Source organism: Halyomorpha halys, unplaced genomic scaffold (assembly GCF_000696795.3).
Source record: "Halyomorpha halys isolate HHAL.00 unplaced genomic scaffold, Hhal_1.1 Scaffold1201.1, whole genome shotgun sequence".
In the NCBI taxonomy this organism is placed as follows: Eukaryota; Metazoa; Arthropoda; class Insecta; order Hemiptera; family Pentatomidae; genus Halyomorpha; species Halyomorpha halys.
Window position 1 is genome coordinate 74,339 of NW_027109020.1, and position 14,513 is coordinate 88,851.

The 14,513-nt window shown below is 31.4% G+C and overlaps 1 protein-coding gene across 5 annotated transcripts in view; it reads left to right on the forward strand.

The window, feature by feature from the left end:
* Window positions 1-13,756, forward strand: part of prage — a 24,076-nt gene extending 10,320 nt beyond the window's left edge. The window contains exons 1-3 of one of the 5 annotated variants that reach the window (XM_014433404.3): window positions 2,820-3,078; window positions 7,295-7,495; window positions 12,351-13,756. In XM_014433404.3, the coding sequence (XP_014288890.1) occupies window positions 2,958-3,078; window positions 7,295-7,495; window positions 12,351-13,597 (1,569 nt within the window). In that variant the 5' untranslated portion in view covers window positions 2,820-2,957 and the 3' untranslated portion in view covers window positions 13,598-13,756. Of the gene's footprint in view, window positions 1-2,819; window positions 3,079-5,633; window positions 5,755-6,081; window positions 6,696-6,777; window positions 7,081-7,294; window positions 7,496-12,350 lie in introns of those variants that run through there. The other 4 variants (XM_067047244.1, XM_014433403.3, XM_014433405.3 and 1 more) reach the window with 4 other exon arrangements.
* The last annotated feature ends 757 nt before the right edge of the window (window positions 13,757-14,513 follow it).

Below are 14,513 nucleotides of genomic sequence, written 5' to 3' on the forward strand. Positions count from 1 at the left end.
TACACTTAACCTTAAGAATAGAAAAAATTACTGTATATTAAAAATGAACAACACTCTGTATATCAATCCAAAAAATACTACTAACCATTTTCTTCAGTAAAATTCTTCAGATCAATAAGGAGGATATCTGGTTTATTATGGCGTACTGTATGGTCCGTACTTATTGAATCATCCCAATAGAGCTTGAGAAGATCTTTTTGGAAGAGTCTATTTGGTTGGTACTTGTAATATGGGCTCTTATTATCAATTAAGTTGTACTTTATTGCCAGGGCCTGATGCAAAATGTTGGCCACATTGTTATGCCTCTGTTCAGTACCAGCCAATACTCCTCATCCACCAGTGATATGTTGGATTGATTCCAGCGTTACCGAGCATAATCGACACTTATCCGGTGCTATTGCATCTTTTAGCACGTTTTATACTACGATGTTGTGGCAATAACCTGATCTTGAGTGGCAACTACAAATCCCTCTGTCTCAGAGAGTAGCATTCCAGATTTTAACCATTCAACTGGTTTTGAGCACGTTTCGAAACCTAATTTTTAGCATTATTAAAAGCTCTTGTTGTATACCTTTTCGGGATAGTTTAAGGTCCTATTTCAAGCCCAAATATTTATATAATTCACTGGCTTCAAGTCCCTTTATGTACTCTTCTTCATTAACCAGAATGTTCTGTTTACTAACCACTTTCCCCTTGGTTACACGTAGCACTGCACACTTATCGAGGCCAAATGACATTTCTATGTCACTCGTAAAAGATGAAACGCATTGAACCATATTTTGTAGTTGTTCTTTGTTTTCTGCGTATAGTTTGATGTCATCCATGTACCAGCTGTGACTGACTGTAGTCCCTTCGTCGTTGATGACAAGTTTATATGCCTCCTTATTCTTTCCAAGAATCCTGCTTAATGTGAATAGCCCCATGCAGAACCAACTTGGGCTTAGACAATCTTAGTATTTTTATTTGATTGGCAGTGCAGGCTGCTCCGACTTTCAGCGCAGGTTTCCATACTGCCATCAGGTTTGAAAGGAGTCTACTTACATTAGTTTGAATCTTATATATATCTAGTACTTTTAGTAGCCAGCTGTGTGGAACGGAGTCAAAGGCCTTTTTATAATCAATCCATGCCATAGAAAGACTTTGCTGTTTTTTCGAAACTTGTGCCGCAATGAACGAACCATTTTTTACACCCTAGCTGCTCTGTGGGTATCATATTCTCATTTTCAAGGTGTTCATATATCTTGGTCGCTAAGATAGAAGTGATAATTTTATATAGAGCATTTAAACAGGTTATTGGCTGGAAATCTTGAGGACGTAGGCTTAATTCGTTCTTTTTTGGAAACATATATCATTATTATTATTATGTCTTGTTTTTTTTCTTTCCTAATTTGTTTTTTACATCAGCATGCTTAAATAGTTATTTAATTGCTGCTTTTTGTACAATTTTTAATTAAATTTTTTTCATATTTTAAAAATAACTAAAACACAGTTTGTTATGCTATTTCAACTTAATTTTCAAAATGGTTAATAAACTTTATATGTAAAATATATGCGCAATAATAAGTAGAAATATATGTAATATATTTCTATATATATAAATAATAAAATATATAATAAATAATAAAAAATACAATAAATAATAAAATAGTAAATGGCACCATTTTTAGAGTCAACACCTGCAGATGGACGGACGGTCTGAAACGTGAGGAATTTAATATTAATGAAAAATAAAAAATTGAAATATAAAACCAGAAACTGTTTTTAAAACAGTTCTCAGGTTACTACTGAAGTACGGCCGTGAAATCCTAAGAATCGCAGTGGAGGGTCCTTTGTCTGTAAGAAAAAGCCAATTCCATCAAAAATTACAAATGGATTCAATAGATGATTACATCAAAAAACGATTCATGAAGTTCCACTCCCAATTAGTAAAAAAAAAAGTAACTTATATTAACCATGTAGGCCGATCTGCTATTAAATAATAAAAAAAAGTTTCTTGCTTTATATTGTCCATTTTCAAATCAAATAACTAAAACTATACATTAAATACTATCAACAATTTTTAAAAAAATTTTATACATTTCGCTTTTGCTAAATTACAATATTTTTAATAAAAAACTTGTATTATTACAATTAAAAATTCTTCTATCATATATTAAAATAATATTACCATTTTTATTAAAATCGCAATAGAATTCACATTCATAAAAATATGGAAACACTTTTTTATAATGCAGTATGCAGAAATAAAAATAAAAACACATAAAATATGTATGTGTAAAATAACTAGTAAGGGATTACTTTAATGCTCAATAAAATTGTATATTATGGCCATCACACCTTTTTTAATTTTTGTTTTAAAAAAGATTGTAATTTAGGAAAATGATAAATATTTTTTATTTATAAATATTGTAGATAGCATTTAATATTAGCAAGAGTTAAGATGTTGGATCTGAAACCTTATCAAGCTTATCAAGTTTTAAGAGTCTTTCTTTCTCCAGAAATTATGAGATTATTTGTTTAAGTTATTTAACGATTTGTTTATTCGAATATAAATCAACTTTTCCCAAGTCTATGATAATATTAGGCTGATTTGGATGTAAATAAAATAATGAAAAACAAAAAAAACATTGCTCATAGATATGGGGCATTCCGTTATTTAAAGTTTGTTGTTTATTGCCGCGAAACGCTATCAGATGTGACTCACGCGTCTTAATCAGCGTGACGTAGTTTTCGCAATTACTCATGTATTTACAAACAAAGGAAAACCCGAGGTAAAAGGGTCTTCCCCCGCCATTTACATTCAGTGCAATAAACCTCGTCGGTACAAACCCTGTCCTGTACCTCTTGAACCTTTTGAACCCTCCGGAAAAACCACCGAGTAGGGGTAGAGGAGCTGTATCCTTCAGTGAAGTCCTGGCTTCAGTCGTGTCCAGTTGTGTGCTCTCGCTGTTCCTGTCATGATTCTTACAGATATGGAAAAGACTCAAGTTGAAGTGATTGTGCCCAAAGTGAAGAAGAGGAGAAATAGGAATCGGAAGAGGAACCCAAAAACCAAACCCGTGGAGGAACTCAAAGAGGGTATAAAATGATTTCGTATTCTTTAGTTTTTTATATAATGTGAAACAAAATTAGCATGTTTTGATATTGATTCATCTTAAATATTATACGGGTTAAAACAGCTTATTATACATGTTTATTGACTTAAACTTTATATGTGAATGGTATTTGGCATGATGAAACATTGAATCATGCCTACCCATTGTCCACATCTGTCAACTTGGGTACACAATTTTTTTTTTCAGTTTTAGTGTTTTCAATTCTCTTGTTTTAATTTAAATGAAACCTTGAGCAATAATAAGGTAAAGTGGCGTTACTTTAAAGTGATGTCATTAATATATTCTAAATGGAATGACACGTGTTCGTTCTGCTAAGGTCTCCTTAAATAATTGATTAACAAGTTAACTTATTAAATTATAGCGTTTCAAAATCTTAAACAATTAAACTGCATGTTTTAATTAACATTATAAAATAAATAAAAAACGGTGGTGTTATCAGTCATGTTCGAATAACATCTGTTGATTTAAAAGTTAAAAAACATGTATATGATCTGGCTAGGGAGTTATGGTATTAAAAACCTTTTTAGTTTTAGGAAACCATGAGTTCTACTCAACACATATTTTTATCTTAATGAAATAGTAATTTTATTTCTTGTATAAATTTTTCTGAACGTACATTATTAATAATGAAAAAAATATATATTTATATAAAGTTGACCGTAAAGATTTAAATATAACAAGATGCTCAGGGTTGAGTTCAAAAAAAGAACAACAAATATTCTTATATTGAAAAAAAAAAATAGTTCAGATCGTTGAACCTCTGAAAAAATTATTTTTTTAGTGTTTTACTGAATGAGTTCTCTTTTTTAATCGATTTCAAGAAGAAGCTATTGATGGTATTAATGTCAAATACAAAACTATAAAAAGAAAAGTTGAAAGGAATATGGTCCGGGTGCGGTCAAAAAAACTCAAATAGTAGAATATACTATTTTATTGAGCCAACGTTTCGCAGGGCTTCGTCAGGGCTATTTTGACGGCAGTCAAAACAAAAATGACCGTTGGACGGTTTTCATCTTTACACACGGTCAATCAATATCTTCCAGTATATAAAAAGAAAGTTTTAATTTATTTTATAATCGTTATTTAATCTATCTCTCTCTCTTTTTAAAAAAAAATTTAACTTGACCTATTTAGTTCGTCATCAAGGCAAACTCTCACCTGGTTGTTTTGGAAATCTAAACCCAGTTCAAAACATAATAATTTTAAATGTAATTTCATGCGACTATGTTCTCCACAATTAACAGTCAAAATTTATTTTAAATTAAATTATCTTTAAAATAAGCTATTCTTTAGATATCTTTCAGCAAAACATTTTCTTTTATAACACATTTACCAGTATAAAGCTTTTGTACATTCCACGTGCTCTTGTCAAGGCACAACAGATGTAACAGAGTAACAGATCGAAGAGAAATAAAACAGAGTATGATTTGCATAAATTTTTCTCTCTAATTATAATAATTAAAGTGGTTTATTAGTTGGAAACCATTGTCTTCAACTACACATAACATTAGTTGGAAACCATTCTCTTCAACTACACATAACATCAGTTGGAAGCTTTTGTCTTCAACTATCAATAATACTAGTTGGAAACCAGTGTCTTCGACTGTACATAACATTAATTAATTTATTCATTCATGCTTTACATATTAATACTAGCGCATCGAACAAAAGAAAGCTTTTTTTATTTTGAATTGGGCCTACGGAATACGCCCAATTCAAAATAATTGGGTAGCATAAAATGGTATGTCACTTTGTGAAAGCCTGTAGGGTTACTCATTGTCTACGCTATCTTTGAAATACGTCTATTTTAAACTTACGTCTATTTCATACTCAAACTGTTTTTATCAAAGGAGACACTATTAAAGAAAAGCAATGACTTTGAATGATAGCTTAAAATGTTATTATGTTATACAAATTACAAATACTTAATAAAAAATAAATAATTAAAGCAGGAATTGATGAATGAACTATCTAACATATGGTACACGACTGATATTTTTAAATCTAAGTGAAATTTAATTATAGTTTTGTTTTGGAGGGAATATTTTTTTTCTATTTGCAGTGATAAAAAACAAAAACACGTGTTGAATAAAAACTGATGTATTTTCTTAATCATTATTTTGACTTTCGTTAATCCTTAAAGGTGAGACATAAAAACGCCTGTTTCATGATATACTGTATTTACTGATGTACTGTTGTATAGAAGATTATCGTTTTATTTTTACTGATAAATAATTCCTTTGTAATAGTCCTCATTATTTTAATAAGTAGATTATTTATTAGACCATTACATCAAACATCTTTTATTAGAAACGTGTATTTTAGTGAATGAACATGACCGTATTACATTTAAGAATTGAATTAAGTTTTATTATTTACATGTAATAATATGAACACTTTCATTTCATAAACTAAATAAATGAAAATGTTTGCCTTTGATGAATCGCTGAAATTGGATCATATAAACACATGTTTCATCTACTAATAGCTTACAAGTGCTATGGCTATTTTTTTATTGTTAGTAATTTTGTCAATGATAAATTCTTTGCTTGTAATAATCACTATTCTTTTAATAAGTAGTGTAGATAATAAAATAAAAAACTGTTTTTCTCAAAAGCCACAACAAATTCAAGATATGGTAATAAATTGTATTTTTCTTGGTTAGAATATCTTGTGTGCTTTGAAGTGTCATCAGCCATCAGTTTATTGTGTTGTTGAATGAGATATCTTTTACGAGAAATGTGTTTTTTTTTTGTTAGAATGAAAATAGTTTTAAAAGGCATGAGTGTAATGTATTTAAGAATATAATCTAGTTAAAGTTTATTTTTAGAATATGTAAGTAGAAGCGTTGAGAGGTACATGATACATATGTGAGTAATGAGAGGAAACTTTTCATGTAGTAACTCATACTCCTTATTTAGTTATTGCTCGAGAATAATTTCTCGGAATGGAAGGAGGTTTCCTGCTACGCTAAAGTTACGTCAGCGGGTGACGATCCGCCGTATGACGAAGACAGGAGGTGGGAGGGAGTGACTAGAAATTGTAATGTTTTGCTTTGGAGCGTAGAGAGAGGAGTGGGGGTATTCATTGTGGGGCAGTTGTTAGAATGCCGAGGGGACTCTGTTCAGTTCTGACGAAGCCATCGCTTGAGAACGTCCTTTAGAACGCATGGATATAACGTACCACAGTGCCAGCGACACCGTGCGGTATCCACTCAAACTACTCACTATGCCTTCGAACGCTTCAGGAGGGATCGCCTTCCCGCCCGCTCACTCTAGAACTTAAAACTGTTGTTCTTTTGTTTTGTTTTTATTTGAGAAACGTGGTAGTGTTTCAGTAGCCGTTTACAATTGTATTATTTCTTATATAAAAATCTTTAAGTGTTTTAACTGGTGTTATTTTTTCATCGCTTAACAACCATTATGGATCACAACGATTCAACTATTTCTGAAGTTAAAAGGACATTGTTTCCGCTGTTAGTGAACTATATGCCCGCAGTTTTGACTGCTCTATTGTTCTGGATTACGTTTATTCAGATCTTCTTCGGCAAAAAGGACAAGGCAGCGATAACTGACGAAAGTAAGAAATATTTTTTGTATTTCACCTTTTTTCAATTACATTTCCCTTTCCATTTAAAATATAACCTTAATTTCCATATCCCCTCTGTTAAAAATCATCTCGAGTGAGCCAGTATGAGGCACTTGTTTTTGGGTTCGGACGTGTTTGACGAAAATGAATTTGTTTATATTGGACTTAAAATTAGGTACAAAGACTAATTCTGGACGTTGCTGTTCGTATGGTTTCAGACACGTAAGGTTATAAATATCGCGAAGTGTGATTTAAATAGGGTGCTTTAAAAAATGTACTTACAAGCGCTTCCACAAGGACAGTCCAATGATAGGATTTGAAATGAAAATCCGTCACTTTGACGCAGTGGCAGATTACCCATATTTATTTAACTCAAGTAAGGTTATTAGGGCTATCTTGCTTCTTTTATTAATAGTACAAACCATTCAGTGATTTTTTCAGTGTTACAAAAAGTGTATTGGAAATTATGATGACTTATTACTTTAATGATTTTTTTTGTGATTGAAAAGCTTCTATTTCTTTAAACATTGTTTTTATTAAATATTTTTTGTGATTTTCTTTTTCTAAATGTTTCTTCATCTCTGTTGCAGATGAAGCGCCTGTTCAAAAAATAGACCGGAAGCCTATTGTTGCATCGGTCAACAAAACCACAAAGAAAAAGCAACACTGCGAAAAATGGAGCCGAGACTCCAAACAAAACTATTCACATGAGTGGCTCTTAGATCCTAATGATGCGATTCTTAATATGGAGTTCAGTGCTACTGGCAAATTTCTGGCCACATGTGCTGATGGTTAGTGTTAATTTAAGTATTATTATATTTTACTACACGCTTCACTCTCTTGAGTTCTTCCTCTCCCTTTCTTGCCCAATTAACAGTAATATGTACAATTTTATTCACTGATAATGACCTAATTTGGCCTCTTAAAATTACTCATCTTATCTCATTGTCAGTAAAGTGATAGATGACCAATCACTATCATAATTGAGATTCCTGAATTATATGTTACATTAACTCCCATTATTTTTTTTAAACAATCACTATATATATATAAATAAATGTAGAGAGAGACAGAAGTTAATAAATAATTCTAGCACAAATGATTTGAGTATTAGAATTTGAATCGGTGTTATGTTAGATACATTAACTGTTCCTAAGGACAAAACAACCCTGCAATTCTATCTATTTTTTTTTATTTATAATGGTTTCAAAAGCTTGAATCCATCTTTTTGTTAGCGGAATTTAGTATTATCTTGTAATTTTTTGACATTTTCTTTTTTTAAAGAAAAGAAATGAGAGAAAAGCTGTTGAATTGAACTTATTTTATACAAAATGTTTAATAAAAAATGTTAAGATGCATGTTTGAAAAGCTTAGGGAAAGAGTATGACAAGTCACATAATTGAGATGAGCAGTTTTTACAAATTTTATAATTTTTATTTTCTATTTGACATAGTTCATGCTATATAGTATTATTGGAAAATATGTTAGAACTATATTTTTAAACAAAATAGTACAATAAATTTCTTGGTAGAGAAACAAAGGAGCATTTTGCCCTAAAGTATTGATGTCTTAAAAATTGCGGCTTGTCACATTTTTACCCCAAACCATTCGTTGGCTTAACTACCTAGCATTATTTTAATTATCAAGTTCTATATAAGCGTTATTTTTATTTTAGTTTGTTTTTGAATTTGAAATTCAGGTTAAAAACTCTTTTGTATGTTTTTTTTTTTTTTAGCAATAATGCATTTTTTAAAAATTGTTCTGTAGGAAAAGTGTATTGAAAAAATAACACATCTTAGCACATTAAATTTTGCCTAGATTGTTTTGATCTTAAGCCTTTGAAATGAATAAACAATCGCTTTGAAACTTTTTATCAACATTATAGCAATATTATTTATTATTTCTGGACTTATTTATTAAAAAAATTAGTTTATTTTGGATGAGGAACTCCTAAAGCTTTCAAGTTATTTTCTTTTATCTTAACTTACTTTCCTTTTATTGGCAGTTTTGGTAATAGTTAATCATGAGGTAAAAGAATATCCTCCTATAAAAAATCAAATCAATCACATGTTTAAGTTAACAAGGCTTGGCTGGTTTTGGAATTCTATGTCTCTCACTTTACATTAAATATAACTTGAAAACCTTTACACTTATAGAAAAAATGTTTTTTGTTTATCTACATTTTATATCATAGACTTCATTTCTTAAAAAATAATTTAAAAATAATTATATCTTATATACAAGGAAGATGGTCCGAGTACAGACAAAAAGTAGCTCTAATAGTACAAAATCATTTATTAAGTGCCAACGTCTCGCTTCACTAGAGCTAAAAACAAGATACAAGAACTAAAAATATTTAAACACTCTAAGAGGTATAAGATGGTTTGAATTATAAAGTAAACTATGGTAGGACTATAAGATTCAAGAAATATGTGAAAATAATATTAAATTGAGCAGAGTAAATTAAGATTTACAGTGATAGTATAAATGAAAAAGAAATTCAGTAATAAATATATGACATAAAATGAACAGGTGGAGTAATACCAAATAGAATAATAAATAGAAGAAAAAGAAGTATAGTATACTCTAATACTATAAGACACAAAATTTAAGAAAATAATGTAGGAGTTTTTCATTGTGCCCCTTGATATATTTACTCTTACTTTATTTCCTTAATGTTCCTATCTTTAAGTTTTTACTCTATTTGTTTTTTTCTTCCTTAATGAATCACACATGTTCAATCAATAAGCTTCCTATATCTTTTATACTATATACAGTATATGGTTTATAATTATTATTTATTCTATGTACAGTATATCATTTATAATTATTATTTATACTATGTACAGTAAGTATATCATTTATAGTTATTATTTATACTATATACAGTATATGGTTTATAATTATTATTTATTCTATGTACAGTATATCATTTATAATTATTATTTATACTATGTACAGTAAGTATATCATTTATAGTTATTATTTATACTATATACAGTATATCATTTCTTATTATTATTAACACTATTTACAGTATATGGTTTATTATTATTATTATCATTGTCTATATTTCTCACTATTGCGGGTTGAGTATCTGAGGTGGGGGACCTAGAAATCCAACCATCTTCATATTTTATTTATTTTTTCTTTGAAATAAATATTAAAAAATGTTCGCACAATACGCTCCCCTAAACCATTCATGCCTGCCACTGTTGATTTTGGTATGAGACCATTTGTTGATATTATAAATGGAATAGTGGTAACACCTTCCAATTTATATATTTCTTTCAATTCTGTCGCCAATTCCTGGTATTTTCTCAGTTTTTCTCCCACAATGGAGCTAATATTATTATCTATATATGTATGTATAGTTGACTGTAAAAATTGATATATAGGGAGATGGTCAGGGTTGCGGTCAATAGTGAAACAAAAATAGTTTACAACTATTTATTTTCCAACGTTTCGCCCCACTTTTAAACTATTTTTTATTGTTGTAAACTATTTTTGTTTCACTATTGACCGCAACCCTGACCATCTCCCTATATATAATATTATTATCATTGGGGATCCCAACATCAATAAGTTCCGCTTTATTTTTCTTAGCTCTACAAGGAGGATGTCTGGCTTATTATGGCATATTGTATGGTCTGTAATAATTGATTCATCCCCTGAGAGAACCTCTTTGGAGGAGTCTATTTGGTTGGTACTTGTAATAAGGGCTCTTATTTTCAGTTAGGTAGTACTTCACAGCCAGGGCCTGAAGCAAAACGTTGGCCACATTGTTGTGCCTCTGCAGATATTCAGTACCAGCCAGCACTCCACAACCACCAGAGATATGTTGGAATGATTCAAGCGTCACTGAGCATAATTGACACTTATCTGGTGTTGTGTCTTTTAACACATGTTTTCTGTATGATCTGGTGGCGATCTGAATAGCAACTGTAAACCCATCTGTCTCGGAGAATAGCCTTCCAGATTTTAACCATTCAACTGATCTTTCTTTGTCTGGAGGCTTTGTTCAGTTGGCTATAGGATCTCCCATGCAGACTTGCTTTACCATTCTGCCAGTCGTCCATTTTGTGACACAATTGTTTATTCAACAGCTTGGCTCAGAAGATTAAGTGCAGTTAAACTAGAGTCCATCCTTGTGTTGACGAGATAAGCCCCTGTTGTTTTTGCGAGGAAATCTTCCTCTTCCTATTTGCGGTAAGCTTCTTCAATATGTAGCAAACCACGTCCTCCTTTCCTAGTTAAGTTTAGACAAGCTTTAGAGGATATTGGGTGGTGCTTGTACAAATATTTATATAATTTATTGGCTTCAAGTTCCTTTATGTACTCTTCTTCATTAACCAGAATGTTTTGTTTACTTACCACCTTCCCCTTGGTTACATATAGCACTGCACATGTGTCTAGGACAAATGTCATTCCTATGTCACTTGTAAAAGATGAAACATCTCCAACAATCTTTTGTAGTTGTTCTTTGTTTTTCATATATAGTTAAAGGTCATCCATGTACCAGCTGTGGTCCCTTCATCATTGATTACAAGTTTATATCCCTCCTTATTCTTTTGAAGAATCCTGCTTAATGGGAATAGCGCCATGCAGAACCAAACTGGGGTTAGGCAATCTCCTTCGTATATTTCTCTCAGTATTTTGATTTCATTGGCCGTGCAGGCTGCTCCGACTTTCAGTGTAGTTTTCCATACTGCCATCAGGTTTGAAATGAGTCTGCTTACATTAGTTTGAATCTTATATATATCTAGTACTTTTAGCAGCCAGCTGTGTGGAATGGAGTCAAAGGCCTTTTTATAATCAATCCATGCCATAGAAAGACTTTGCTGTTTTTTCGAAACTTGTGCCGCAATGAACGAATCTATAGCTAAGAGCTCCTTATAACCCCTAGCCCGTTTTTTACACCCTAGATGTTCTATGGGAATCATATTCTCATTTTCAAGGTGTTCATATATCTTGGTCGCCAGAAAAGAAGTGAGAATTTTATATAAACCATTTAAACACATTATTGGCCCGAAGTCTTCAGGACATAGGTTTAATTCATTCTTCTTTGGAAGGATATAAGTGATGCCCTCAGAGAAACCATCAGGTGGTGTTTGCGTGCCATAAATTATTTCCTGGTACCCTTTGGCTAGCAACTCATGCAAGCAATGAAATCTTTTAATCCAATAATTTTGGATTCCATCAGGTCCAGATTCATGAATATCCTGACAGCTTCCGAAACATCTTCCACTGGTACTGTCACTTCAACCATTTTAGAGGGATTCTGGCATTATTATTTATACTATATACAGTATATCGTTTATAATTACTATTTTTTTTTTTTATAATGAATAAATAATATATTTGTTTCATTGTATAAAATGTTTGTGCATGTTTTTACTATGTCAACCATTTTGATTGTTTAACTACATTTATGTTCATTCTTGTACTTGTTATACAAGTTATAGCGTTTGTTGCTTTATTGCATTTTGTGACATTAATTCCAAAACCTAACTACAGTGTAAAACATGTATGTATAAAAATATATTGTTAGGAGCTTTTGTAATTGATGTCACAATTTTCCAAATGCAGTTATGTTTATATAATAAAAAGTCATTATATATATATATTTATTTTTTTTTTTTATAGATGATCCTGGTGGAACTAGTGGAAGCTCAAGCAGTAGTGAAGCTAATAAAGAAAACAACAGCCCGGGTCGGCTGACACGAAGGCAGAAGAAGAACAGAGTTCGTAAAGAAGATACTTCACCACTGAAAAAAAAAGCAAAACGAGACATGAGAAAAAAGGGTAGACATGAAGACCCATACCCCCTGAGACAATACATTAAGTTAAATTTAAATGACACTGATGTATTTTATACCTTGAGGAACTATACTCTTTCGGCCGAAGACATGATGACTTTGGGTTACCCGGTAGAGAGTAAGCTTTACCCCGGAAGGGCGATGATTTTCAGGGCTGGTGCTTTAGATGCAAATGCTAAAGAATTTGTTCCAAGAGATGAATCTTTATATACTCCTTCTCTTTTGGTTCAAAATTCAGATCAGTTCGGCAAAAGACAAGAATTCCATATCAAAAGAAATAATGGGATTACTACAGAGGAAAAAAAGTGCGTTAGGTGTAATAAAGGCTTTTTTATGTCTAGCGATGGAGAATATCTGACGCAGGAACATTGCAACTATCATTGGGGTAAACTTCACAGCCCGCCGTCAGGGGGCATCGAGTGGTTTTATTCCTGTTGTAAAGGCCGTCAAGGGACTAAAGGCTGCACGACGGCCAAATTGCATGTTTGGAGTGGAGTGGAACCTGGAAGAAATGGGCCATTCGATGGATATGTAAGAACTAGACAACGAAAGACACCTCCACAAGATGGTAATTATGGTGTTTATGCTCTCGACTGTGAAATGTGCTTCACGAACACTGGACTTGAACTGACAAAAATTAGTGTAGTGAGCTTAGATGGTAAACCCGTTTATGAAACTTTTGTTCGTCCGGAAAGTTTTATTATCGATTATAATACAAGGTTTTCGGGTATTACAGCTAAGGATATGTCAAAAAACAGTAAGGTGAAAACTCTTAAAGATGTGCAAAATGATCTAATGGGATTCATAACAGCTGATACTGTGCTCGTTGGACATGGGTTAGAAAATGATTTACGTGCACTGCGCATGATTCATTATACAGTTGTTGACACCGCTGTAGTTTTTCCTCACATCTTGGGACTACCATATAAACGATCGTTGAAGTCACTTACTCACTCCTATCTTCGCAAAGACATTCAAGTGGGGACACATGACAGTTACGAAGATGCTTGCTCTTGCTTAGAGCTTATTCTTTGGAAGCTTCGTAAGGATTTACTCCGACACAACGACAAATGATCTCAACAATTTTGTGTATTGAGAATGTGGAGAGAAAAGTTCCTATTAAGACTGCAGTGAGGATTGTGATAAAATGTTCAGTCATTAATTGTTCTCGAACAGTCGGGAGGGAGATTAGTCATAATTTTTGTACTTTAAAAATACATTTGTGTTCTACCACATGCATTTTCTCTTTTATCCTAAGTAATTGTCATATTTACTCGTATTTATTATTAAATATTTTTGATATAAACTTTTATTTCTTTTCTTCTACCCTTTTACTTCAAACTCATAGTCTTACTAATCTCAATGTAACTTACCTTAAAATTAAACAATCCAAACTATCTTATATGATTGTAAATTAAATTTTCATGCTATGTTAAAACTTTTTTTTTTCTAAATTTAAAAATTAAAGACTTTATTTATCAGATATTGAATTTATTCACAGATAGTTTAGAAAGTAAAAACAAAATTATTACCTGCCTTTTGTATGGTTAATAATGTGCTTAGCATTAATCAAAACACTGATTTTAAGTATAAGCTATACCTTTACCAAAACTGTCATTTCAGATAGAGTAATGTTAAAATTTTATTGAATTGAACCAAACACATTTTTGGAAATAATAAATCAAAATATGGGGTGAATAGTAAGGTTATATATCCATCATTTTTAAAAAAATTTAGAATAAAAATACAATGTTGCCAATGCATATATTTATCCTCTTCTTGATCATTTCGGGAGTAACATACCGCACTTTATGTTCAAATTTGAACATATAAAGTTAGTACAAAATAATTTTAAAATACTCATCTATTATCGATTTTTCTTCTATCTATAATCAGAAATAAAACTAAAAAAAATGTTGATATACTGTTTAAAAAAAAAACTGTGAGTTATATAATGCTGTAGAAAGGAATACAGGATCCAAAAAGAGGA